This window comes from Opisthocomus hoazin, chromosome 2 (genome assembly GCF_030867145.1).
Source record: "Opisthocomus hoazin isolate bOpiHoa1 chromosome 2, bOpiHoa1.hap1, whole genome shotgun sequence".
Lineage (NCBI taxonomy): Eukaryota > Metazoa > Chordata > Aves > Opisthocomiformes > Opisthocomidae > Opisthocomus > Opisthocomus hoazin.
This window is the reverse complement of record NC_134415.1, coordinates 12,379,538-12,405,706: the sequence shown is the minus strand read 5'-3', so window position 1 is coordinate 12,405,706 and position 26,169 is coordinate 12,379,538. Positions and strand designations below refer to the sequence as shown.

General features: G+C 49.5%; 1 protein-coding gene across 1 annotated transcript; it reads right to left on the bottom strand.

Moving 5' to 3' along the window:
- Positions 1-795: 795 nt before the first annotated feature.
- COX20 (cytochrome c oxidase assembly factor COX20) lies at positions 796-4,868 on the bottom strand. The gene is made up of 4 exons (XM_075412643.1): positions 4,594-4,868; positions 2,360-2,474; positions 2,152-2,215; positions 796-1,563 (listed from the first exon to the last, which is right to left on the bottom strand). Exons 1-4 carry the CDS (start codon positions 4,624-4,626, stop codon positions 1,422-1,424), a joined length of 354 nt encoding a protein of 117 aa, XP_075268758.1. The 5' UTR covers positions 4,627-4,868; the 3' UTR covers positions 796-1,421.
- Between the last annotated feature and the right edge of the window lie 21,301 nt (positions 4,869-26,169).

The window sequence follows — 26,169 nt, the reverse complement described above, 5'->3', positions numbered from 1 at the left end:
CTCTCTTCTGATTTAGAGTTAGCTACCAGTTAACTGCCCGGCTTAGATTTTGCAGCAGGACAGAAAGTGTTTCACTGCACTAACGTTTTCTGGAGACTTTTTATATGAAACTACTGAACTCAACGGCCTCCCTAAAATTTACCTTTACTGTTTCCTCCAGAAGAAACAGGGGGGAATAGAGGAAAAAAAGGAAAGTATACAGGTTTGTTTTCTTCTTGCAAGAGGCTAATCCACAGAGGGTAAAAGTTCATTTCTCTTAGTGTATATAGCATGTTTGTTTAGTGCTTTCATGTACATTTCCAAATTAAATAAGCACCTGGATTCCGAACCTTCCCCCTAACTTAACAACAGATCACAAACTATCTCAGACCAAGCACAGGGTGGGGGGAAAGGGCTATTTTTGCTCAGTGAACGCCTTTAGAGCAAAAAGTGCTTACAGCATGATATACTACAGATCATTTTGTGAAAGAAGGTAAATACGTTGTGTCACCGGCGTAGGCAGAAGCAAGCAAGGAGTATCATGCCACCCTTCTTTTTATAAATATGCAATTAGATCCAATGCTGTATTTGCAAGTAAGATGGTTTCCTTGAAATTAGATAGTGGTATTTCTTTTAACTGAAAATGTACAGTGAAATACACAAGAAGAACAAGCCTTTTTTTTAAAAAAAAGCTACTGACCACTGCTACTTACAAATAACGTAAATTATTATTCCACCAACTGTAAGGAAATGTCTTAAATAGAAGAGCAAGATCTTCAATCAAGTCAAAAGATTAGCTACTTGCACAGCTTAGGCTGCTTCTGAAGTGTGATTTTATTCTTAGTTTTGCACAGACAGAACAAAAATGGAAACCTTTCAACTTCACAGTGTATATAAATTATCTGAAGTGATTCTGCAGCAGAAATCCTACAAAGGGTATGGATACCACCCACCCTGCACAAGCAAAGCCTTCACCTGCTGTTCAAATATTCCCATTTTACGAACAGCACAATTTACATACAGTACCACCAAAGGATACATTTACTCAGAGAACAGCAGATGAATATTTTTTCCTGTAGTTAAATGTAATTACAACTTGCTAAAACGAACCATTCTGTTCATAATGGAAGTTAAAGCCGTCCCCAAACACCACCATTAATCCTCTGAGACCCTGCAACAGAACACCTCAGTTCCCAGATGTTTAACAGGAGGTCATTCCTAACCCTGTAGGTAGTCACACACATACAAACATACGCATGTGAAACAAAGAAAGGCTTGTATACCGACTTAACGGAGTCGCTATGAATTTCTTGCTCGGATTGGCCAGGCAAACCAGCATGATTTATCAGTTTTGGGCACCTCGCACATTTACAGGGAATACTGCCATTTTTGGACCACCTTCTCCCAAAGCTGCGTTAGACCACAGATTCCTCTACAGCAGGCTATGAATCGCTTCTTTCATTGCCAGTTTGTTTTCTTTCTGGATCAAAAGAACTGCCTTCAAATACAATTTTGTTTCTCATTCCTTCTTTAATCATTCTTTGTCGGATCCTTTGTTGGGCCAAGTTGTACCTGCAGTAAACCCTAGAGGGGATGAAAAGAAAACACAATTCCCTGCTTTATATGTGTGACAGCATCAAGTTAGAGTTATTCAGCCAGTTGAAAAGTTGAAACCCACATATAATAATGCTAGTAAAATTCATCAGGAATGCATAATGAAAATACAAGGGTAACTACTATTTCTTTCAGGCAAACATTATGCAGCCACTGAGGAGCGGGGACATACAGTCCAATAGAAAGACACCGATTTCTGTAATTTGGATCTTAATTTCCTGACCATTTAGTATGCTTGCTTTGTAATTAGGACAGAAGGATGGCATGTGTTAAGCAAAAAATAAAAGACTTAAGAAAGACGGAAGTAACTGGGTGGTTTCATCTCTTAGGATTCAAGAAACAGTAACAAATTAAAAAAAAAATATTTAATATAAGAATTGAAAGGCATTGAACCCTTTTCCCTTAAAATAAAGAAGTATTTCAGGGAGAAGGAAGAGGACGCTTTGCTAGGCAAGTTTGTCATGGAGTTTCAAAAACGGTGTGAAAGGTCACATGGGGATCATGTTGTACAAAGCAGCCAACACAGGTCTGTCAAAATTCGAGAAGTGTTTTACATACCAGTATCCTAACATTGTGCAAATAAAGCCACCAACTGCAAAGTCACAAGATCTTCTAACTCTACCTGAAAGAAAAACAAAAATCCTCCAAAAAATCAAGAGAAAAAAATCTCGGATGACTTGCCATTATTAATAAAACCTAACAGCAAATAGGAATTAATTTATCCTTGCAAATAAATATACAAAATACAGAAGGAATAAGTACTTACTAGTTGCTAAAAAATATCCAAGACCCACAACAAAAGATCCTAGGGAGCCATACAGCACTGATTCTCGTGCACATGGGACACTTTGAACATCAAGAAATCCTAGGAGTTTAAAGGACTGTGAGAAAGAAAAAAAAAAAAAAAGACACACTATAAATTTAAAAAACTACTTTTGTGTAAGTCTATGATGCCAACTCCATTGTAAAACTGAGTTGTTGTCTTAGTAGGCAAAAATAAACACTTCAGGATTTCCTACTTCCAGGGTTATATCTAAGCAAAAGTGAACACACAGAGCTGTACCAGGAATGGTTTCGGAAGAGTTGACTGTTGGTATAGGCGACATAATTTTGTACGAACCTGTTGATCCATTCTTTCTACTGAATATTATGAAAGAACTATTTCATTTTTTCCTTTACATTCCCCCAAAAAGGAATGGAGAAAACCCTTAAGAATCCAGGACCTTTGTTCAAAGCCAACACACATCACAACAGGTAAGGTTACAATCAATTACACAGTTAGTTATGCCACGTAATTTTAATATCTGAAAAGGCAAATGTGCTCTAAAAAAAGTGAAATTACTGGACAATGTGCATGTAGTAAAGAATCTTACACATTGAATATAAACATTTATAAACCAGTAGTTTTCAACCTAATCCTAAGTATAGGCAGGGGCTGTGCACAGAAATTCTTCTATATACAACACGTAAGTTTTTAAATAAACCTGCTGGTGAAAATTACTCAAACTACTTCATGCTCTGTCTCACATCTATAACCTACCCTAGCTTATATCTACCAGTTTTCTATTTAACTTTCAAACGGCCACTACATGTGCCATTCGCAAACCCAACTGTGAACGGACAAACACGTTTTTCATTTCAGAGATGCCCACACCGGCTTGTGCACCCCCCAAGTCTCCCAGCTCGACTACAACTCGCATTTCCCACCTGACAAACACCCCTGCAAATGCAGGCTGGCGCCACAAGCAGGAGTGAAAACCCACGCAGGAAAAGGCCTCAAGATGCCGTGGGTCAGTGCTGAGGTGGCTGCACCGCAGGAATGTCCGCACATCTTTCTGCTATTCACTCTTTGTTAAAGACAGTGTGAGAATTTGCCTTCGCTCATTCAAACCCTTCGTCCATTCAGCACTGTGTGTGCAACGGTACCAACTAAAATCTTTACAGACTATTTTTAAACTTTTTTCTTTGTTTTGTAAAGGTATTCTACTTGGACAAAGTAGATTTTGGAGTATTATTTAATAATTTAACTATTTGTGGAGGGCTAACAACTCTGTGAGGCAAGTCACCGTGACACACGCCCAGCTGCGCCAACAGGGGTGGCAAGCGCCCAGCAGCCACCGGGTCTGTGGGCGAGCATGGAAACCCCCACTGACAATGTCATCGGTGTTCCCCGCGGACAGAATCACAGAATGTTCGGGGTTGGAAGGGACCTCTGTGGGTCATCTAGTCCAACCCCCCTGCCGAAGCAGGGTCACCTACAGCAGGCTGCACAGGACCGCGTCCAGGCAGGTGTTGAATGTCTCCAGAGAAGGAGACTCCACAACCTCCCTGGGCAGCCTGTTCCAGTGCTCCGTCACCCTCAGAGGGAAGAAGTTCTTCCCCATGTTCAGACGGAACTTCCTGTGCCTCAGTTTGCGCCCATTGCTCCTTGTCCTGTCGCTGGGTACCACTGAAAAGAGTCTGGCCCCATCCTCCTGACACCCACCCTTGAGACATTTATAAGCAGTTATAAAGTCCCCTCTCAGCCTTCTCTTCTTCAGGCTGAACAAGTCCAGCTCCCTCAGCCTTTCATCACCTGCTTCCACATCATCCCCATGCACAAGCAAAACAACAAGGACTTGGTCTCATCTCCTGACGAGTGGTTTGCAGTCCTCTCACGTGGAAGCAGTCACTCGACAGGCTGCGGCCGCTGGCTGAGGAGCCATGTCCATGCAGCCATGTCCATGCACCACGAGGCATCCTCTTCCCTCAGGGTTTCACCTGTTGCTCCACCTGAAACCGCTCGCTGTGACTCCAGCCATCGCCAGCCGCCGGCTTCACGAAGGCTCCAGTGTCGCGACAGCGCGACACCCGCCGACAGAAACCCCCAGCCCGCCCCACGCACTCGGCCCCGGCCCCGCCACCGGCCTCCCCGGAGCGTTCCCCAGCTGCCTCCCCGGAGGCACAGGGCTCCCCGCCGCTCCGCCGTCACCTCTCCCCTCCCTCGCCATCCTCCATTACCTTCCTCGGCTCAGAGTCGCCCTCGCCCGCCATGATGCGACAGCGCCTCACTCCTCCCTCCCCCCCCGCCGCGCACCAGCGAGGCCGGACTACGGCCGCCTAGAGAAGGCGCGGGGAGGAGCCGCTCTACCCTGCCGGGCCGGCCCCATCTCTATGGTGCCCGCGGAGAGGGGCGGGGGCAGCGCGCCGGCGCCATTTTAGGTCCCAGCGCTGAGATTCCAGCAAAATCCTTTGTTCGGTGAAATGGGTCACGGCGCGGGGCGCGCGCACGCACGCACGCGGGGCGGGGCGGGGCAGCGCCGGTGTTAACCCCGCCCCCTTCCCCCTCCCCACTCCCCTCCCCCCCCGCAGGAGGCGGCCGCGCGGGCCCTGGGCGCGTGACGCGTGTGCTGGGCCCTGTGCGCGTGGGCGGGGTGACAGCAGCGCCCCCCCGGCGCAGAGCGGGCGTGGGGCGGGCTCCCCGCGAAGGGAGGCCTCGCCGCGGCCTGCGGGCCTCGGCCCGGCCCGGCTGCGCTGGGCTGTTACAGAGAGGGGTAGCGGGACTGGGGGGCGTCAAGGCGCCGGGCGGGTAGCGCCGAGTGGGAGGAGGGGGCCCGGGGATCCTTCACGGAGTGCAGGCGGCGCGGGGAAGGGGGGGAGGCGGGCTCCATCCCGGGGTGCTGTGGTGGGGCGAGGAAAGTTGACCCGCAGCCGGGCGGCGGGGGAAGGAGCTGGGGGGGAAACTGTTTCAGAAGAAGTGCTCTTGGAGGTGGTCTGGCGTGGGACATTTCCGGCTGAATTAGGCGAAACACTAGTGGGTTCAGTAGGGGGAGGTCCCGTGCTGAATCCGATAGAGACGCTGGAAATGGTCCCGCAGGTAAATAGCTGTACCTGTGTTAGTATTGGAAGAGTTAATTAGTACTCAGTAACGCAGGGCAGAGTCTTACAGTTCTGCAGGGTACTGCAATAGTACATTTTGCTGCAAGCAAACAAGTCTCTACCTGACAAGTAACGAATTACGGGCTCAGTTCAGGACCTTTTTAATCTTAGCAATGAAGCATGACAAGGGTGAGAGATGCGTCGTACAGCTCTTTGATTTAAAAAAGTGTGTCTTGAAACTTGTCACTTTCCTGGGAGGAATGAGACATCTTCAGACCTTGTTAAATACTATTTTTGTGGGTTTTTTTGATCCTATGCTAAATAAAATGGTCTTTTCCACACACTGTAATTTAAGCCAGCTCGAGTTTTCTGTTAAATTACGTGTTTTCAGGACTTTGAAAACAATGTGTTTTTACAGTTAATCAATTTTCACATGTCACTAGTTGAAAAGTGCCACCGTATGTTTGCAAAAGCTATTTAAATCTGTGACGGATTAGAAGCAAGTCTTAATCCTTCCCAACAGTCCCAGTCTGTGACTTTTATCATCTTTGTAAACTTTGCAGGCAGTGCTCTGAATTTGTGGAACACACTGATTCGATGCATTTACTATCTGTTTTAAAAAGAGCAGTAAACATTGCTTGAATTGTGAGTAGTTTGGCCTGTTTAAAGCTAATATGTATGATGTATGTAGTGCTGCAAACATAGGGCATTTGCTATAATATGTGAAAAAAAATTACTGGCTTCATCTCTCCTTGGAAGAGTTTGCAGTGTCTGTTTTTATCTGAGTTGGTTTAACAAATGTAATTGCATTTTATAAAGCAATGACAAACATTGCAGAATGCAGTAAGGAACCCCAAGAGCAGGCTATTATGTCTGAGTTCAACAGGGCCGCGATGATGGGAAGCAGATGCTGCTTTTACCGCTGACAAGGTGGCCTGGCCTGCGGAAGATTGTGTTCTGAAGGAGAAGAATGGAAAGAGCTTTTTTGCTTTGGGACAGGAAATGGTTTGTAGAATGGGAGGAGGAACACGAGGAAGAACTTCTTCCCTCTGAGGGTGACAGAGCCCTGGAACAGGCTGCCCAGGGAGGTTGTGGAGTCTCCTTCTCTGGAGATACTCAAGACCCGCCTGGACGCAGTCCTGTGCAGCCTGCTCTGGGTGACCCTGCTTTGGCAGGGGGGTTGGACTAGATGACCCACAGAGATCCCTTCCAACCCCTACCATTCTGTGATTCTGTGATTAATGAAGGTGCTGGAGAGCAGAGTACACAACCAGAGCATCTTCTGTCTGTCTGTCAAGGGCAGGCTGGGGAGAAGCGCGTGGTTTTCCATACGTGTCATTTATCCCTTTCCCAAATATCCAGATCACACAAATTGTGCTGAAGTTGGCCATAGAAGTAACATTCCGATTTTTTCTGCCCCCTCTTTGGTAGTCAGTCGTTAGTCTGCTTTACGGCCGCACCTCACCATTCTCCATCTGCTTTAGAAGTTGCTCTAAAATCAGTAACTATGACCATTTGTGGAGTTAGAACTGTAGAATCATAGGATGTTTAGGGCCAGGGAAGGGCCCTTAGAGGCCGTGCGGCCCAACCCCCTGCAGCGAGCAGGGACACCGTCAGCCCGCGTGGGCTGCTCAGAGCCCCGTCCAGCCTGAAGGAAGGAGTTTAAGGAAAGAAGTCTCCTTCTGCGTCGGTCATGCCCGCCAGGGTCAGACAGCCAAGGCAGCGATCCCAAACGTGCGCACGAGGTGCCCGGCTCCCCGAGCCAGCGCAGTGTCCCTGTCAAGGCCTCGTACTTCTGCTGCTTTTCTCCTGACGTGTTCTGAAGGCTCTGGACGTAGGATGTCCTTTTTCACATCTTGGATTCAAATAAAAATGCGGATAACTGGTTCTAGCTAGCTAAAATGCAGGTTTCAGCCTGTTAGCTGGTGAAGCGGGATGAGGCTGTGTGGGCACGTGGTACTGTTACGTGTACGAGGGTGACAGTACAGGGAACGTGAGAGCTGCTGAAATACGCCCGCTGCCTTGCCGGCGTCATTTGCTACAAGGGCTGGACTGACCTTCGATTAAACCCTTGGTAGAGCTTCTTTCCTTAATGACTTGATCTGGAGATGGAGACCTTGGTGGAAGCTGCCCGTGCATGCTCAGTTTTATCCATCGTAGCGTGCCGGCTGACAGTTGCTCTCAGCGGTTTGAACTTTTCCTGTATGTACGCAACCTTCATTTTTATTAGTGTTGATTAATCCTTTGCTGTGATGCTGCATGCCTGTCCACGCCACCCTGAAATTGCCGGCTTGGGGCTGGTTTGGGTGGGTCTTTGGCAGCAGTCCTGGTTCTGTCCCCTCACCCTCCACTGCCGGGTTTAGAGGTCGAGCCAGGCAAAACTCTGTAGCCCGCCAGCGGGAAGGAGGCCACCATGTACGGGACATCGGGCAGTGCACAAAAGGCACTCGTGTCACGACAGCGCAGGCAGGAACCCAGGAAACCTAACTGTTACAATTGCAGCTATACTGTTAGATGCAGAGCTACATTTAGAATTTCCTGACTTCCGAGTAGCAGTTGGACTGAAGGATGCTGCTGACTACAAATAGAACAGATGTTTTCTTAAGTAACCAAAATTTTTCATGTAATGTAAATGATTTCTGTTTTGCCTATAAAGCATGTCTTAAACGTGTTAATGGCAAATTCTGGCAGACACTAAGCGTTCTTCTATGTCACTGTAATCCACTTCAAGCAGATGATGGTAGTATTTATTTCTGCTGGTTTTTGGTCCATTTTTTAAAGTCGCAACTTTGTAGGTCACAGAACTTTTCTTCTGAAGCCGAAAACATTAGGAGATAGATGCTATTTCTGAAACAAGTCTGAATAATAATGGTCTGGTAACTGTGGGGTTATAGAAACAGGAGTGTGGAAGGGAACTCTTCCCTTGCCTCAGAGCTACGTTGCTTGGGCTGGTTTCATTCCTGACATGTTTATCTAACTTCCTTCGAAAACTTCCCTTTCCATTTCACGTCTTAATTTTTCAAAATGCGGTAGCTGTCCTGAGGTTTCTGTCACGGTCGGTGTGGAGGGGGGGTATTATGAACTCCGAGCCTCGTGTTCCACCTCTGTCATAGGAACGTGTCAGCCGGAATCTTTATGAATTCCTGAGGGGAAACTGGAGACTAGAACTAAGAAGCTATTTGTATGGTAATTGTTTCTTTTGGGAGGTGGTTTCTGAGAATTCATAACAAACGGAAGAGGGTTGTGCCAGTAAGACATTTATTTAGAAGTAAGCTATTTAAACAGCACAACAGAACTAGAAAATTTGTAGGGGAAAAAAATGAAAATCTATTGAAGGCTCTTAAATGCTCAGGCACCCTCTCGGGTGTAAATATTCCTTCATCACCCGTTTCTGGAGACCTCAAGGGCGTTCTGAGGCAGTATCACTGTGTGCTGCTCCTGCCCTGACACTCTTCCCTTTATATCCAACAACAGCTAAATTAACTTTTCGCATTTCTCACTGTAGCTCTCGCATTTTTGCCAGGATTAGGTTAAAGCCCAGAGAAGGGAAATAACCTTACTGCATTAATGTGCTATGGTCTGAACAACTGGTTCATTTTTAACACAGACGGTGATGTAATATAATGATATCACGGACCTGAAGGGTAAGAGAGGAGAGAAGTGGCATGCCAGGAGCCACTCTGATGATGTGTTTTGCATGCAATGTGTCATTAAAGTAGATTTATAATTAGCAGCATACAGGGAGAGAGGCTGTTCTGAGGAGTCGCGTTCAAGGAGCAGAGCGTATGAAAGTAGACACTCAACTCGGACAGCTGGGAGGGATGTCCAGAAACGATGCCCTGTAGCAACTAGAAAAAAAATATGGTGTTTCAGGTAGATTTCATTATATCTTGGGTTTTGGCAGTGGTGAGGGGATGGTGTTGGTTTTGTTTTTGTTTTTGTCTTTTTCTTTTTTTTTTTGCAGAGGGGAGGTATAAGGGGTTTGGATTTTTATGTTCAAATTTGTAACCAAGTACCAGACATTTTAGAGTATGTTTCACTGACTTATCCCCACTTTGTCTGGTGACACGACTGTCTTCTAGTACCCTGCTGCGTGCGAGGTGTTTTGTTCCACTGGAAGTAACAGTAGACTCCTAAGACAGCCGCCATCCGAAATACATGGAGAGATTCAGAGAAATCAGGGTATGTTTTTCCATTGTGCTGCAAAGGCTGGTTTCGGTACGCTAGGGCAGGTTCTGCTGTACCAAATAATGCACCTTTGGCAAGGACTGGTGGAAAGAAAGCTTGTGGCTTCAGAAGAGTCTCCCTGAGAAACAGCCAGTCTGCAAGGCTGAGATTGGAGAGATCAAAGTCAAACACAAGATACTATTTCCAAACAGTTGTTCCAGATTTGCAGGCACCTCAGGTGTCCTGCTATGGTGTCCAGATTCCCTGGCAAGAACTCAAGGTTCTTCTCATTCAGTGACAGGAATGACTTCACGTCTTGCACACTGAGAGTGTTGATGTAGCATATAAATATTTCTGTAGCTGATACGTCTTCTGCTGCTCTCTGAGAAGGATCGGAGATTAAACACACTTCGTACCTGGTTGCTAGTGTTTTTGGATCCAGTATTATTTGCTCTTTCCCTGATGCCATGCTGTGACCTGGCCTCAGGGCTGAGTCAGTCTGTTGGTGGCTGGCCACCGAGGGCTGCGACCTTCTGTCGGATTTGGATTTTGGAGAATCCTAGTTTCCCGCATAAAGCATTGGGCGCTGGGCTGAAGTCACATCTACGAACTAGCTCTATGGAGCACCTGATGCAAGACAGCCAGCGGAATTTGGTGGGGGGCAGAAGGTGTGCTCTGAGGTTTTGGGAAACAGCAGGGCAGCTGGAGCTCACTGGGCGGACCAGGGTGATTCATGTGCCCCCCCTGCGCAGAGCTGCTGGTTGTCGTCCCCCTGCACGTGTGCGGTGGGGCTGCTGGGGAGGCTGCAGGAGCTCCCCAACCTTAGCGCGGGGCCCGGTGCAGTTGTCCTCACCAGCAAAAGAAGAGAGCTGCCCTCGAAATTCAGTTGCGGACCTCCTGAGCGTGGGCACCGACCTGTTCCGTGGCTGCTGCTCTGTGCAAAAGGTTTTCCTTACTTATGCTGGTCATTTTATTTTCCCATACATTTTTGCCATGCTGATAGTTGTATTTTCCCAGCATGTCAGACCAATGCCTTCTCAGTACCTCTGCAGGAACGAGAGCAGAAGCTCAGCACGCACGTAATTACCTCACTTACAGACTGTTTAAAATTCTTAGAGAGTTGGGTGTAATTGATGTCTAATAGAATAGATTTTCTGGTCTGCTGAAACTAAACCAGCCTAACAGCAGCCAGAGGTGGCTGGTGAGCTATTCTCCCAGTCTGGGGGAAGGCTGTGTTGGCAGGAAGCTTCACCAAGAAGCTGCACCAAACCCTGTGCCCCAGAGAGGGGCCGTTTCTGAGGTGAGGAGGGGAAAGGAGCGCATATTTTGACGAATGGTCCTTCAGAGTGCTGACTTGGGCTGATGATAGTGTAATTCTCAGTAATAGCATCGTTTCCATCCGATTCCTGCCTCATCCTTGTGCTTGGGAACAATACATATGTTCCCGTATTTTATGTTTTCCTTTTTACATTTGTTTACCTCCTGTGAGGATACTTTAAACTCGTCGATCAAGATGATCGTTGCGATGCAGCAGTTTGTCTTAAATCCCCCATCTTTTTAAAATGCTTGTAGTGAATCTTAAAAAAACAATGCTGTTAAATGTTCTGGGTTTTGGGTTGTTTTTTTTCCAACCTAACGACAGGCTAGCCTCAGATTTATTTGGAACATACTAGAGGTCTCTTTCAAACCTTATCTATAACTGGCATAATTATCTCCTCAGATGAGCTGTGGCAAAAGACCAATCCCTGAGAAGAACTTCAGGCATTGCGCTGTTGTTTTTAAGTCAAATCATGGAACAGTCCCCAAACCCTCACCATTTCCTTTCTTAGGTCTTTCTCCAAAAAAATGTGGGGCTGCTATGCACTCAGAGGAGCAGAATTTAGGCATTTTGATTTTATTTAAACCTCGTAACCATCAGCTCCATAGGTACTAGGGGTGCGTCTGCTAGGAACAATCTGTCACCTGTCACTGGGCTTTGAAGCGAATGTGATTTCAAATCCAGAGCTAAGACAGGTAATTAACGAAATCATAGAGACTTAAGCTGAGAAAAGTGCTCATTTTTTATATTATCATTATCCACAAGACTGCTGCTTTTCCAGTTAATTTCACATTCTTACACAATTTCAATCTATAGTTACGAAGAGTGACAGAAGGCCTGATTTTAGCTCGTTTGTAAAGGTGTATTGGCTACAAACTTTCCAGAATCTGCGACATTATATAAATGCTGATTAAATCTAATTTTTTCCTAATTAATGCATCTCAAATTCTGGAAAGTTTCTAGAACCCATTTTAACACACATATATTGGTATTTCACCAAAACACTAAGCTCTCCACATCCCTAAAGCTTACTGATAACTTCAGATTTATTGAGGTTATTAGTATGACTTTGAGGGAAAAAAGAGGTCAGAGTACAGACACTGAATTTTGACAAGTGCTAAAATACAGTGTAATCAGTGCAGAACAGCATCATTAAATAAAACAATAAAACCTGTTTTCTTGTCCAGAAAGATAAGAAATTGTTACTGGACCTCTGTCCCAATAACAACAAAGTTACCATATTTAATGGCACTGTAAACTCAGGAGAAATAGGACTGGAAGGGATCCTGAGATGTCATTTTGTCCAAAATTGTGTGGGAAGTATGGACTAGACGAAAACCACACACAAATCCTTTCTGCTCCTGGTATCCTTCTTGCGGAGGTACACTTTCAAGTCATCATTGCAGATGAATGCTTCCACAAAATACTGATGTGAAAGGAGCATTAAATTTCGTGTATTTAATTCTTAGTACCAGTATATTCTCCTGCTGGGGCAGCCTGCCTTCGCGTTCAGGTAACACGTCTGATCAGGGTAAACCAAGCGTCTGGGAAAGCTGTGCTTTGGAGGACAGGTCCCACACCGGGTACGTCTCCTGCCGTGGGTCCGGCTGGTCGCGGCTGCCCACGCGGAGTGGAGCCGGAGCCATCCGAGTGGGATGGCTGCCTGGGCGAACCCCGGGAGGTGAACTCTCATCTGGTCTGCAGATCCGCAGAGGAGCAGCTGGAACTGCGTTCCGTTCTCTCACAGGGAGCTGCTGCTGGCTGCTCTGTCGGTCTTACCTTCACCTTCCAAGCCCAGTGTTTGCTGCAGCTTTGCTTATTCCTGGGGATCTTTGTGCTGGTGGAGCTATGTCTGGATTAGAAAGCAACTCAGTGCAACAGGACCGGACCGGTAGGTTGAAGTATCTGATGCTCAGGTGGTTCACCTCATGTGAGTTACGAGACACAGTAGCCTCTGCTAGAAGAATTGATGTCTTTCACATCATCCTGAACTCCAGCCGTGAACCAGTGAGGACACAAGCACCACATCTCCACGCAGAGGCGGGATGCTTTGTGGTGTTTGGGTGCCCCGTCACATCACGGAAGATGCCGCACACTGCTTTGCGTCCCTGGGTCACAGGACCATCAACCTGCATGCAGTGAAAGAGCCTCTGCTGCATTGACCTCTGGTCGTACCATGTCCAGTGTGGAAGCTGAACTGGTATTTAGCCTGTGAGAGGGTGGACCCTGGGCAGCAGGCAGAGTGTTGGTCTTCCCAACAGCGTCTGAATTGCTGGTGGTTGCTGTGCCCCACATGACCTTTGCAAGGACACGAGACGCTTCCCCCGTTGACTTGTGACCCGCCATCCTGTCCTCGCTGTCGGGCTGTGTCCTTGTGGACTTTCCTTGTGTGACCACCTGACTACCATCTTGAGATCCCTGAGGAACCACCCCATGCTTCTCCAGAGCTTTGGGTAACCTGCCCTCACCAGCCTTGGGTAGACTTGCCTGTTAGGGAGAAGGTAGCCAGGATGGCTTGTATATTCTGCCCAGGAGTAAGTGGTGGTGGAAGACTGTTTGTATACTGCTGTGAGAAGACCTGACAGGAAAGAGGAAGGAACTGGTGCACAGTTTGCTTAAATGCACCTTTAAAAGGAGTTAGCGGGAAATGGGGTGGTTGGAGGGAAACTTGATAAGGGCTCTGCAAGCAACAGCCGCAGATGGGAAATTTGGTCAAGGTTAGAGAAGTAGGGGATGGAGCTGGTGGCTCCTGCCCTGGAGACAGAACCTTCTTAGGAACCTTCTCAGCAAAGAAACCTTCTCTTTCCTCTCCATGATCAGAAGCTTCCTCTCTCTTTGGCTCATATCAGTTCGAGAGAGAGATCGCCTATCCTTCCAATGCCAGCTTCACAAAGGTACATACCCTTTGCTCCCTCCCCAGTAGGGTCCACGTAGACCGACCTCTACTTTTCCAGAAACTTTGTCTCCTGCAGGAGGAAGTACTGGGGCATGCAGATATCTTCACCTCTGTCTTCCATGGAAAGATTCAGGACAGCTGTTCAGACAGTAGCCATGTAATCCAGGGTCGGGAGAGGCCATCAGCAACCTTTGGACCAAGTTCTCTGCCCCCTTTCAGGCCCTCCATAGAATACAAATACTTGGAAAGTTTGCTGCTCTAGACAAAGATCAGACATGTAGTTACGGAAGTGTGTCAGCGAATGCGTTTGAACACCACAAAGACTTCCTGGTACCACCATACCTTTCTCATTCCATCCCAGCAGTGCTGAGCCCTCCTACAGATCTTGTTGTTGATCTTGCATGGCAAGAAGGTAACGCTCTTCTTCCAGGCTTAGGTGATCAGTTTGGAAATGCTGAATTTCATTGCCTTTTTGAAGGTCCGATCCCACTTCAGAAACTATTTTGAAATTATATTTGGAATTCCCCAGGCTATTTACCAGTAGGTGCGCTGACCAAGGAAGTTCCGTCTGGGGGAAAATTCTTCCAGTTACTGGAAGCAATGTTGTTCCCACCTGCGTATTGCCCTTAGACAGAGGAAGTGAATACGTGAGTCAGATTAAAAAAAATAAAATGCCTCCATTGTTTTATCACTCATCAGGATACACGGATTTCATATGTCCTGTGCTTGACTTGCCTGCAGCAGTTCTGGTTGTATATCTGCCAGCCCCAGTTTCTTCTCACATTGCTGAGGGTTCTCAAGTCTTACTGCTATAGGACAGCAGCTGCGTGGCACCATCAGTGAACTGAAAGAACCCCTTGGTGTTGCAAGAAAAGGCTTCAGAGAAAATGTTCAGTGCCACCATCAAAAGTTCCTGCTGCTGTGATATAGCTTAGGGTTCAGTTATCATGGTGTGATCAAACTGGATTTGTCCATGTCTCAGACAATTTTCAGTTAATAACATGCACAAGATGCTCTGTACAAGGCTGATGGGTGATTCTCCTGTACTCTGTGTGCCACTATTGGAAAGGAACACTGGGAACCAGTTTTGAAACTCATGGTCTCCACTACTATACAAACTGTGGGTCATGAAAATTCTAGATCGAAAATTGGTTGGAAACTTGATGTGTTTGGCTGAACAGAGGTAAGAAGGACCAGCTGAAGAATCTGGGAGTCAGACACGAGCATTCATCTCCTCATCTGAGTGTGTGACTGTCTCAGGGGCAACTAGAGGCTTTGACAGCAAAGAAGAACATACGGACCCGCATCCCTGAGCGGCCAGTATTGCTGCCTGTGCTGAGCTGAGCTTACCTGCTGTTCTCCACTTTTCCTCTCATGGCTGTCCAGCGCTGGTTCATTAGAATAGAAAAGCAATGAAGCCTGACAACACAACTCTCTAAACTACATTGTAAGACAATAAAGAAGATTTTGAAAACAAATCTGTCCTCTACTCAGCGGGTCGTTACAAGGCAGATATCCTTTGCTCTAGGGTTTCCTTGAGTCCGTCTCATCTTCTGTCCAGGCTCCTGCCTTGTCTTCTCAACATCAGCTTAACTTCTGACCAAGCTTCCTCCCTAAATCCTTGGTTTGATGCAACACCTGGCTTCTCTGATTGTTGTCCAAGACCTTTATTTGCTATGGGACCCATCTTCTGACTCTGTCCTGGCCCTAACCATTTAGACAGCATCCTGGCCCTGTGTGTTTCCTAGCAGCTCCTAAGTGCTAAGCCATGGCTGGACCAGCTGGAGCACGAAGTTGTGCTCTTTGCAAGCTCATCAGAAGAGTGACAGAGCTGTTCTCTTGGGGAACACCACCCACATGGGTGAGAGGGTGTCAGCGGAGGTTGAGTACTTTGGGACAAATTGCTCATCCAGGAAGCAAGGTCGTAGGCTGCAAAGCTGATTCCCTCCCATCAGCCTCTACCTTCCCTGGCAAGACCCCAAAGAGCGTCTGAACCTATTCTGACGTGAGCTGGGAGGAAGGTTCTGAAGGAAATCTGGGAAAGGCCACATGATGGAGAGCTTACTCAATCCTGCAAATCCTGTCCATGTCAAACAACTTCCTTTCCAGTATGTGTGAGCTTCATTACTCCCATGGCAGTAGTAAATCAGCTGGAAAAGTACCTTATGTTTGGCTGGCCAAACCAAGAGGGACCCAATGCCGATGTGTAGGCAGCTGAACTGTGCCCTGACTGTCCAACAGCTTGAGCTGAAGAGCCCAAGCCACAGCTCCCCTCTCTGTATGTTTGATCACTGCCTAATACGTCATATAATGCACTCTCCTTTTGCTGCCTTCATCTGTGGAGTCACCATCATGTTCTTTTCAGCTAATTAATCTCTTTATTGATAGGCTAAGCATATATGTAAAATCAAGTCATTGGCAATACCATGTGTCTGTTCACGTTGTGTACCTTCAAGTGCCAGAGTTTGACTTCTGAGGTACGTTTCTTCCATATAATACCATATCTCTCTTTCGAGGGGCTTTGTTCCTCCTTTGATGGACTATAGACCACCACGTTCTGCTTCTTATTTTAGCATCTAATTGCTTATTAGTCATACTGTAAAGTTCTTTATGACTTCGGTTACATGGCTGCAGTAATTAGTGTTTATATTCCCAAGGCCTGTGTAGCAGCGCTTTAACACTGCATAAGGAGATGAAACACTCCACAACAGAGTACAAATTGCTCCCAGGATTTCTAATTTTACATCCTGAAGTTTTGTAGAGCCTTGCTGTGGGAGTCTCTCCAGAAACGGGGTCATGGGTAATCTGGTACAGTCATTTTGAGTGGATTTCACAGCAGGGATGCAGAATAATGTTCATGGGAAGCTTCCAAGAGCATGTAGCTTCCGCTGCACCGAGGAACGTGGGGACTTTTCGATGACGAGCCCTCGTGTGTTAGTGCTGTGATCAGCTGTCACTTGCAGGACTTGAACAAAAATATTTGATATCTGATTTGGCTGCCTGCCGCATTTCTGTATCCTCGACTATATTTTTGTAAAATGCTGGGGCAACTTCTAGAAAAATCGAAATTCATGCTAAAAATGGATTCCGCCCTGGTAGCATCTTTTTCCAGATGTTTTCTCTGATCTGCCTGGTTATTATGCATTAGGAAGGCTGTTCTTCCGCTGAGGGGGTTACCTGCAGGTGCGCGGTCTCCACCTCTGTGCTGCCGCCTTGCACAGGAGGTGCGAGCCGCAGCTGCGGTGGTGGGCATGGCTTGTCTTCTCACCACCGCTGCTGAGCAGTAACCACGGGCCCCCGTGGTGCTGCCTGGCCTGGGCTGCGGCATTGCTTGTGTTAGGCTCAACACCTTTTTCTATTTTCATGGACTCTTTCCAAATGAAACTTAATGGAGTAATTAATAATATACAGGGAGGGTTAAGCTTTTTAAACTTTGTGTGTTTTTCTGCCAATTTTGCCGTCAGAGACCAGCTTGCTGTGTTGCTACAGAGCTGCTCTGCGAGGCGTGACTTTGGTTTGTTCAGCAGCACATCTGTTTCTGAGAGTAACTTGTATAAGAGTCGGCCTGTCCAGGCTTTGTCCTCCTACAAGACTGGTGGCCATGTCAAACATGAATGCGGGCGCTGAACAAAGCGTCCCCCGCTCAGTGTTTGGGTGAGAGGGACCGGCAGCCCCGCGGTGACTGCGCTGGTCTCTAACCGGCCGTCGCTGCCTTCACCCCTTCCGCTCGGGGTGCTGCGGCACCGTCTCCTTGCCTCCCCTTGGAGACCTCGCCACGCAGTCACACCTTGCTGCTGCTGCTGCTGGCTTGGCTTTCGCAGGGCAAGCAGTAGATTGCAGCCCTCAGGGATGGAAGCAGTGCTGCCTCTGGTACTGGTGTGAGCTGTACCCACCTGAAAGTCCCTGCTCCTTCCTCCTCCTCCTCCTCCTCCTACTCCTCCTCTGCCCTGGCTGGGGTTTGTGGCTCCGTGGGCGCTCGGAGACCCGGGGCAGGCGATGCAGTGCTCACTGGCAGCAGGTTGCCTCGGGGGTACCTACGACGTCGCTGAAACAGTTTTTATGCCACGCGTGGGGCAATACAGCGACAAGTCCCCCCTGCTCTCGTTAAAGCAAAGCAAATCTGTTTGCTTTGATCTTGGAAGTCGTTTTCATAACATCATTTCTGCAGCAGCCGGTTTCCATGGAAACCAAAAAACGACTCGCGGCGCATACAGGGAAGAAGACTGCTGACCTGCTTGTCCTTCCCGGCCCGTGGGGCTGGGCTGCCCTCCGTTTGCACATGGACGTGCGTTGCTCGTTGCCGTGCGGTGGCCAAGCACCGGCCCAAAGGCTCAGCTTGTTCCACCGGCAGCAGCCTGAGTGCCGTGCCTCTCCCAGCTGCCGCCATCCTCCTCCTCCCGCCTCGCCCTGCCTCACTGGGAAGCTCGTCCCGCAGCCGGGGGTGGAGGGCAGGGGGAGGAAGGGTCTCAAGATGCCTTCAGCCCCCCTCGCACCTCTGGGGCGTTCCCAGGCCCCAGCAGTGACGGAAGGGTTTGTGGGTAGCTTTGAATGTACGTGTGCCGCTTGCTTTTTGGACCCCTTACCCACTGGCATGACATGTTTTGGCCACTCGCTTATTCCACTGCTCCTAGCCTACTCCTATAAGTTTGTTAAACAAGTGTATTTAGAACGATACCAGTCCTATATGTATTGCACTTAATTTACAAATACTCTTGAAATTCTTCCTAACTATTACCAGAAATGTCTGCTCTGGTGAAGTCAGCTTGCGTGCTGGCATCTCCAGGTCAAGGTCATGTTGGCTGCTTCTCTTCAAGTGCACCAGGTGCAAACACACCGTCGTGCCTTTTGAGGCCAGCCTTGAAGAGCGAGTCTGTTCGAGCAGCATGAGCACCAGTCTGTGCCTGCACTGTGTCCGCGTTGAAATGTCCTGCCTGAAAAGCGCTCTTCTCCAGCCACAGACTGTGAAGGGATTGGCAAGAAGAGGGAGCAGAGAGCTGCTCTCTTGCTGGGGGTGGTGCCCGAGGTGTTCCTACACTGTTACTCCAGCACAAGATGCGGCCGAGCTGGGTGGATGCTTGCTTGGGACGAGCCAAGGGATGACTTGTAGTATGTCCATAATCAAGACTATGACTTGGATCAGGAGAATCAGTGCCTGGCACCCGGCAATATTTTTTTAATTGGATTGTGGACTTCCTTGAGCTTTCAGCACCCAAGTGTTGATGAGGTGCTCTTTCTCCGGGTGTTTTTTTGGACCTAACTAGAATCAGAGAATCAGAGAATCATTAAGGTTGGAAAAGACCTCTAAGATCATCAAGTCCAACCTTCAACCCAACACTACCCTGCCTGGTAAACCATGTCTCAAAGTGCCACATCTACACATATTTTGAACCACCTCCAGGGATGGCAGTGACCTTCCCTGGGCAGCCTTTTCCAATGCTTCACAACTCTTTCAGTAAAGAAATGTTTCCTCATATCCAATCTGAACTTCCCCTGATGCAACTTGAGGCCATAAAGGTCTAACTAGCCTTGAAGGTAAGCTCTTCCAGCCAGCAAAGATCAGCGACAGCTTTGGATGGCCTCAGTGGCTGGGCCCTCTCTGCGCCTTGGGGCAAAGCAGCCTCCCTCACCGTCTCAGCCCGTCTGGCCAGGACTCCTCCTTTGCCCGGCTGCCTTGGCGTGCCTGCGTTCTGCTGAGCCCCGTCCCTGTGCCGCAGGAGGGACGAGTGGCTCCAGGCTGTCCTTTCACCCCGTGGTGGCCGAGCTCTCCCATCCCCACAGCTAGCGGTTTGCCACAGAAAATGCAGTTTCTACCTTTACTCTTGTTCCAAACCTGATGTAATCGCGGTGAGACGACATCATGGTTTGACCTGGCAGCCGGCAGCCAGGACCACGCAGCCGCTCGCTCCTCTCCCCTTGGTGGGATGGGGAAGAGAATGAAAAAAAAGTAAAACTCGTGGGCTGAGATAAAGACAGTTTAATAAGACAATAAAGAAAATAACAATAGTAGAACGTGCAAAACAAGCGATACACAACACAATTTTTTGTCACCGCCAATGACTGATTTGCAGCCAGTGCAGCAATCACAGAACTTGCAGATTTCGCAGATTTCATGGAATGCCTGAAAAAGTTTGAACTCATGGAAGAAGAGAGAGTTCCTCCCCCCTGGCCAACCTCATTCATAACCTGAGCATGACGCCTATGGTATGGAATATTTCCATGGGCCAGCTTGGCTCTCTGCCTGGCCGTGCTCCCTCCCAGTTCCTGCACCCCTGCTCATTAGCTGAACATGGGAGACTGGAAAACGTCCTTGATTTCATAGCAACAACTAAAAACATCAGTGTTATCAACATTCTTCTTGTCTCAAATCCAAAACACAGCAGCTACTGGGAAGAAAATTAACTCTATCCCAGCCAAAGCCAGGACAGACAAGCAGAACCCCAGCTTCTCGTTTAGATGGGAGTATTGCATTATGCAAACATTAGTATAAAAAGCCAGGCCACGGATTTCTTTGAGAGAACCAGGTTATTGACTGAGTGCCTTAAGCATGTCCTTGTACTTGCAGTAGAGCCTTCCCCATCCCACCCCATCCCACCCCATTCCACCCCCTGTGTGGGACTGTTCCAGGAGCCAGGCTTGCTGTGCGGTTTGGGTGGGATGGCATTTCCTTCCCCGCTCAGTTTTAGAGCCCACCTTTGCTCTTTTTCAGGCTGGCTCATGGTAGCCTGGCAGCCCAGGCGCAGAGGGGACCCCCGCCGAGGGCAGCCGTTCCCACGCCTGCTGCCCGGGAGGTGTGGGACAGCGGGGTGCTCGCCCCCCCGCCTGCTGCCTGGGCGCTAAGGGCAGTGCCAGGACGGACCCTTCTCTCCGCTGGCCGTGCCCCCGCAGGGAGGGCAGAGATGCTGGAGCAGACTCCAGGAGCACTTGTGCCCAGTGTTTCTGTCGCGACACGGCCCTGTGAGTGGGCTGCTGGCACCAGGGATTGCGGAGGGGAGCGTGGCCGGGCTTTCTCAAGCTTCCCCGCATCCGTCTCCCTCCCAAGGTGGGTGGAGCTTCTTAGGGAGCCCCAAACCCACATCATGCTCTTCCATACCTGGAAGACCCCTGAAGGGTCACTTCATGCTCCAACAATTGCGTTGGGGCTTCTTTGGAAGTGAGAGCAAGGTGATGCTATGGGGACGGGGGAACTGAGATGTCCCTTGAAGTCCCTTGCGGGCTCTCCAAGTCCCCGTCCTGCCGGCTGAGTGGCCCAGTGCCGCGTGGCTTGGCTGGGGTCCTCGCAAAGGGCGCGCTTCGCAGCACCCCGACATCAGGGGCTTCACCATGCGGACACTCACTCCCTCTGACTCTCATCCCAAAAGCAAGTTGCTGGTGGGGAAGGGGCACCAAGAGAGCTTCTGTGGGCTGCTCAGACAGGAGGGCAAAGGTTTCCTTATTCTAAGGTCATCGTGGAAGGGTGATGTCGTCAGCACAGGCTTCCACAGGTGAAAATCTAGAAGAGCTGTCAGTCGAGCACTTTGACCTCTCCAACTGCTTGTGGATATTGGGTTTCTGATGTTGCTCGCTGCTCAAAATCAAGCTGACAGTCACTAGAAGTGTGCTCTTAGGCTGGGATTTTTTCCTATAAAACCAGAAGGTTTAAATTTAGGAAGGTGACCAGCTGACCAGTAACCTGCTTCAGCACTGCCCTCCAGCTTGCAGCCACGGCTTGAAGGCAACAGCTGGCTTGGAGAGATGGCAGAAAGTCACCTTGGGGTCTTCAAGGTGGGGTAGAATTGAGGTTTTCCACCAGGTATGCGCTGCAAAGGCCGCCGCTGGTGGACATTAAACAAGAGCCTGTTCCTGGGGGCTGCTGCTCCTTCGGGACATTCTCAGTGAACCTCCCCAGAAGACAAGAACGAAGCGTAGATTGGCTCCTGACCCGGTCAGGGAGGCGCCATGACCCGCAGGGTTACCGGCTCTGCGGGCGAAAGGCAGGTCCTCCGAGGCCATTGAGGAAGTTGAGCTTCTGCAGAGGGCAGAGTGAGGGAGAAGAAGATGACTCTAAAGAGCCGATGGCTTTGGGTGTGTTACAGACAGCTACGCCGCAGGCTAGGACCGGGAGGGCGCGTGGTCTAGCCCCAGACAGGTTCCTGCTTGTACTTGGCTTAATTCTGGAGTATTAGTACATTACAAATAAATGATTATATGTCACTATGTCCAGTATAAAAGCCTTTTTCTTCTTAGTTGAAGACAATCTCAGCAGTATTGGCACCGGCGCAGCCTGGAGAGGTGCTGGCGGCTGCCTGGCTCTCGAGGGACGCGTTGCCGCTTCCCCGGCCACGCTCATCCTACTCCCCGAAAGAACGGCGTGGGCACGGTGTCCCCGCGTGCGTGCCACGGGGACTGCCTTTCCTTCAAACCCCTTGACGTGCGCAGAGACCGCAAGGCTCCTGGAAGGGCACGGCAGCTGAAAGGAAGCGGTGGCAGAGGTGAGAGCATCCTCAGCAGCTGGGGAGCTCGCTAAGGTGTTCCTCTGCCCCAGCTCCAGAGTGCTGGAGCTGAGAGCTCAGCCTCCGTGCAGCCAGCCACCCCGCCTAGCCTCAGCTCTCCTTCGGTGCCTTTACCAGACTTTCCAAGTCTCTCTGACATAAAAATTAATTAACCTTTACAGTTGTGTTTGAGCCGGCTCCTTGGCCATCAGCTCTCGCTAGTCCTCGCTGCTCAGATCGCGTTTGCTTGATGGCCTGGGAATTAATCTGCTGGAAGCTGGGACCTTATGGCAGGATTATTTAGTGGCTCTAACGTGGGGCCGGTGCACGAAATTCAAGATGCAGAGCGTCTTTTGGGGAAAAAAGGAGGGAAATTCTGATGGTCTTGGAAATTCTCGCTTTTAGGATGGTATGACTGGGGTAATGAATGAGCTGAAGTACGTAAGAAAAATAAACTCAGTTCCAGCTATTTAAGCACTCAGCAATTCCTTCCAGGCGAAAAACAAGCGGCTATTGTGTGCCTGCGCTGGGAGGGCTGGGGTGGGCAGCGTTTCCCACAGCCAAATTAGGAATGGGAAAACCAGAACAAAACCCGCGAGCCTCAGAAGCCCGGGCAGGGAACACAAGCCATTTTCTGTTCGACGTGATTTGTGCTGTCATTAGGTGGATTTAATGGGGCTTTATTCTTATTCTGGGAGGAAAGCCCTGGCTTTGCTTGAGCTACCAGTAATGACCGCTCAGACCCAGGAAATGCAAGGGCCTGGCTGAAACCGCAGTCGCCGTGTCCCTTGGGCGCTCACTGGGACCAGACGCTCTCCTCCTCCTCCTCCCCGCTGGCCGTTGGGACTGGTCGCCCTTTGCTAGGGCCCCACAGAGACTTGCCTGTGCCTTTTTTTGGGGGGGGGGGGCGGGGGAGTGTGTGTGTCTGTCTGATTTGCATCATTTATCTCACTGCAAAGGAAGACCCATATGGACCAGAAGAGAAGGCTGAGAGGGGACCTTTTACAAATGCCTATAAATATCTGAAGGGTGGGTGTCAGGAGGACGGGGCCAGACTCTTTCCAGTGGTGCCCAGCAACAGGACAAGGGGCAATGGGCACAAACTGAAGCAGAGGAAGTTCCATCTGAACATGAGGAAGAACTTCTTCACTGTGAGGGTGACGGAGCACTGGAACAGGCTGCCCAGGGAGGTTGTGGAGTCTCCTTCTCTGGAGATATTCAAGACCCATCTGGACAAGGTCCTGTGCAGCCTGCTGTAGGGGACCCTGCTTCGGCAGGGGGGTTGGACTAGGTGACCCACAGAGGTCCCTTCCAACCCCAAACATTCTGTGATTCTGTGACCGTGCCATCAGCCACGCTGGGGCTGGCCCCAAACCCCACCAAAGGCACCTCTGAACCCTGCACGCTGCTGCCCCGCAGTCGCCTGGGGCAGAAGATGAAGCCGGCATCGCAGCTGCAAGAAAGGCTTTTCTCACCTCAGGTGTCTTGAACCCCTTCCTAAGCCTCCTCCCAAGCCACAGCGAGCTCTCGCAGGAACGGTGCCACCACAGTCATGCCCTCCTCGAGTCCAGCAGCTGGGCACCTCGCTTCAGGATGCGTCGAGGTGAAGGGGGATAAAGAGGGAAAAATGGCTCCCTGAAAGGAACTTAGGAGGTGAAACCCACGAGCTGAGTTCACGCGGGGCACATGTCAGGCCCCCCCTCAGCTTCGCTGGCTTCATTCAGCAGACACCAGCGCCGACTTCTGCCCCGCACAGGCTGGAAGCAGGCAGCAGGCAGCCAGCGAGCGCGGCAGGCTGTCTGCTCTGAGCGCGGCAGCACTGGCACGCCGCTCCGAATGCGGTACAAGGAGCCAAAGGAGCGGCGTTACCTCGGCTCTGCTGGTCCCGGGCTGCTGCTCAGAGATGGGCAGGGGTGGGGTGCTGGTCTGGTGTGAGTAACGTCCCCCTCTGAGGGGACCCAGAGGGATGTGCAGCCCTCTACCACCCCCAGAGCAAGTGAAAACCGCACCGGTGCGGGAGTCTTGCGTTTCTCTATGGCGAGATCCTGGGTTGGTTTGGGAGATGCTAACTTCAGCGGACCAGATCGTGTGAGAAATATGGGGCTCCTGCTCTACAGCAGCAGCAACCAGTTACTGGCAGAGTACAGCTCCTTCCTCAAAGTGGTGCCATCGGCTTCCCTGAGAAGTTGTGACACTGGAGTTTTGTTGAAGGTTTTTTATGATCCGATTTAGCTCAAACCAAAGGGCACTGTCCAACAGCTGTTTTCATTGCACTGTATGAAGCACCATGAAAGCAAGTATTTATTTAGTGGGAGCAATACGACTAAGGTGCCTTCAGCTGTAAAAAGCTTTGCCTATTGAGCTGTTCCGATGACAAATTTGCAACATAAACCCTGGGTGCCTGAAGAAACTGCTTTAGAAATTTCATTTGAAACATTTCTATTTTCTTCAAGAACAGCTCAGTTAAACTCAGCTACTCACCCATTAACAAAAAAATGCACTGTGTATTTTTCGTGTACTGATCACCTTCCCAGCAGCAGACAGGCACTCTTGGCCATCAGGTACCGCAAGTGAATGTCTGGAATTCACCCAGCTTCAGCTGAAGAACTCTGTCGGAGTTGTCAAGTTCCCTTTCAATAGGATACGAGTCCCTCGAACTCCCCTGCAGCTTGGCAGCAGGGGCCGTGAAAGGGACCGCACCTCTGTCTCGGCAGCTTCTCCACCAGGAGCAGCCCATCTTCACAGCAGTGCAGAGAGGGGCCAGGCTCAGCGCATGGCAAAACGCAGCCCCTTCCCTTCCCTTCCCTTCCCTGTCCGAGGCCGCGGCTCGGACAGCTGCCGGAGAGCGATCCCACTCACGAGGGCTCTGAACGTGTGGAGAAGCGGAACACGTGCACCCGCCAGCGTTTTGCGAAGCCCAGTGCCCGTGCCCCGGGGCTGCCGCCAGCTCCGTGCCCCAGCCTGGGAGCCGGGCTCCGAGCAGAGCCACCGCCACCCCGCACGCCACTGCCCCGGCCGGGCAGCGGCTCGGCAGCTGCTCAGTGCCGCGGCCGGGGGAGCTTCCCCGTGCGCAGCCACCGAGTCTGCGGCCAACCCGTGCCACGCGCCTGGGCTTCCCCGCACATCTGCGGAGCACGGCGCACGGCCCCGGCAGCACACGCCAAGCGTACCCTATACGTGTTTTACACCCCAGGAGCTGCAGCTAGCGCACCAAACCCGAAACACATTCTGAATTTAGTCTATTAAAAACTCACGGCTCTTAGCAACGCCTCAGGCAAACCAAACTGCAGCTCCCGCTGCCCACGTCGGGATACAGCCGACAGCTGAGCGACAGGAGACCCCGGGCAGTGTCCCTGCCCTCTGAAAGCATCTGCGGCAGCCACGGACCAGCCGGGGCGGCACCGACCAAACGAGCTGTGGGTACCAGGGGAACAACACACAGAGCCAATTGTCTTTTTTTATAAAAGTATTTTTAATAAACTGATGGATTTAAGTTTAAGATGCTAGACAACTTGTTGCCATGTACAGGTAACAAAAGTCAAAATTCTTTGAATTTTATACAAATACTATGTAGTACAGTAAACTTGAATACAAGTTTACAAAAAATGCATCAGTGAATATTCAGCTTGTAACCAACTTTCAACAGTGAAAATTATCATGTATCAACAGTGATCAGAATTGCATTGCAAACTTGAGAAGTAATGCAACTACGTTTTTACCAAGCGACTCTGAAGTTACTGGTGCACGCTGACAGTACATTGGATTTTTTTTTTTTGGCTTGCTGAACAGAAAATGGCATTTAAATAAAACGACTTTGAGTTAAAGAACATAGTATGTGTCAAAAGTACTATCTCACAGAAAATTAAACA

Coding starts and splice junctions, on each gene's coding strand:
- COX20 (XM_075412643.1), bottom strand. CDS start 4,626: ATGGCGGGCGAGGGCGACTCTGAGCCGAGGAAG. Junction 2,475..4,593: donor GCGACTCTGAGCCGAGGAAG/GTAATGGAGGAT, acceptor TCTTTCTCACAG/TCCTTTAAACTCCTAGGATT. Junction 1,564..2,151: donor TGCACAATGTTAGGATACTG/GTATGTAAAACA, acceptor CATCCCCTCTAG/GGTTTACTGCAGGTACAACT.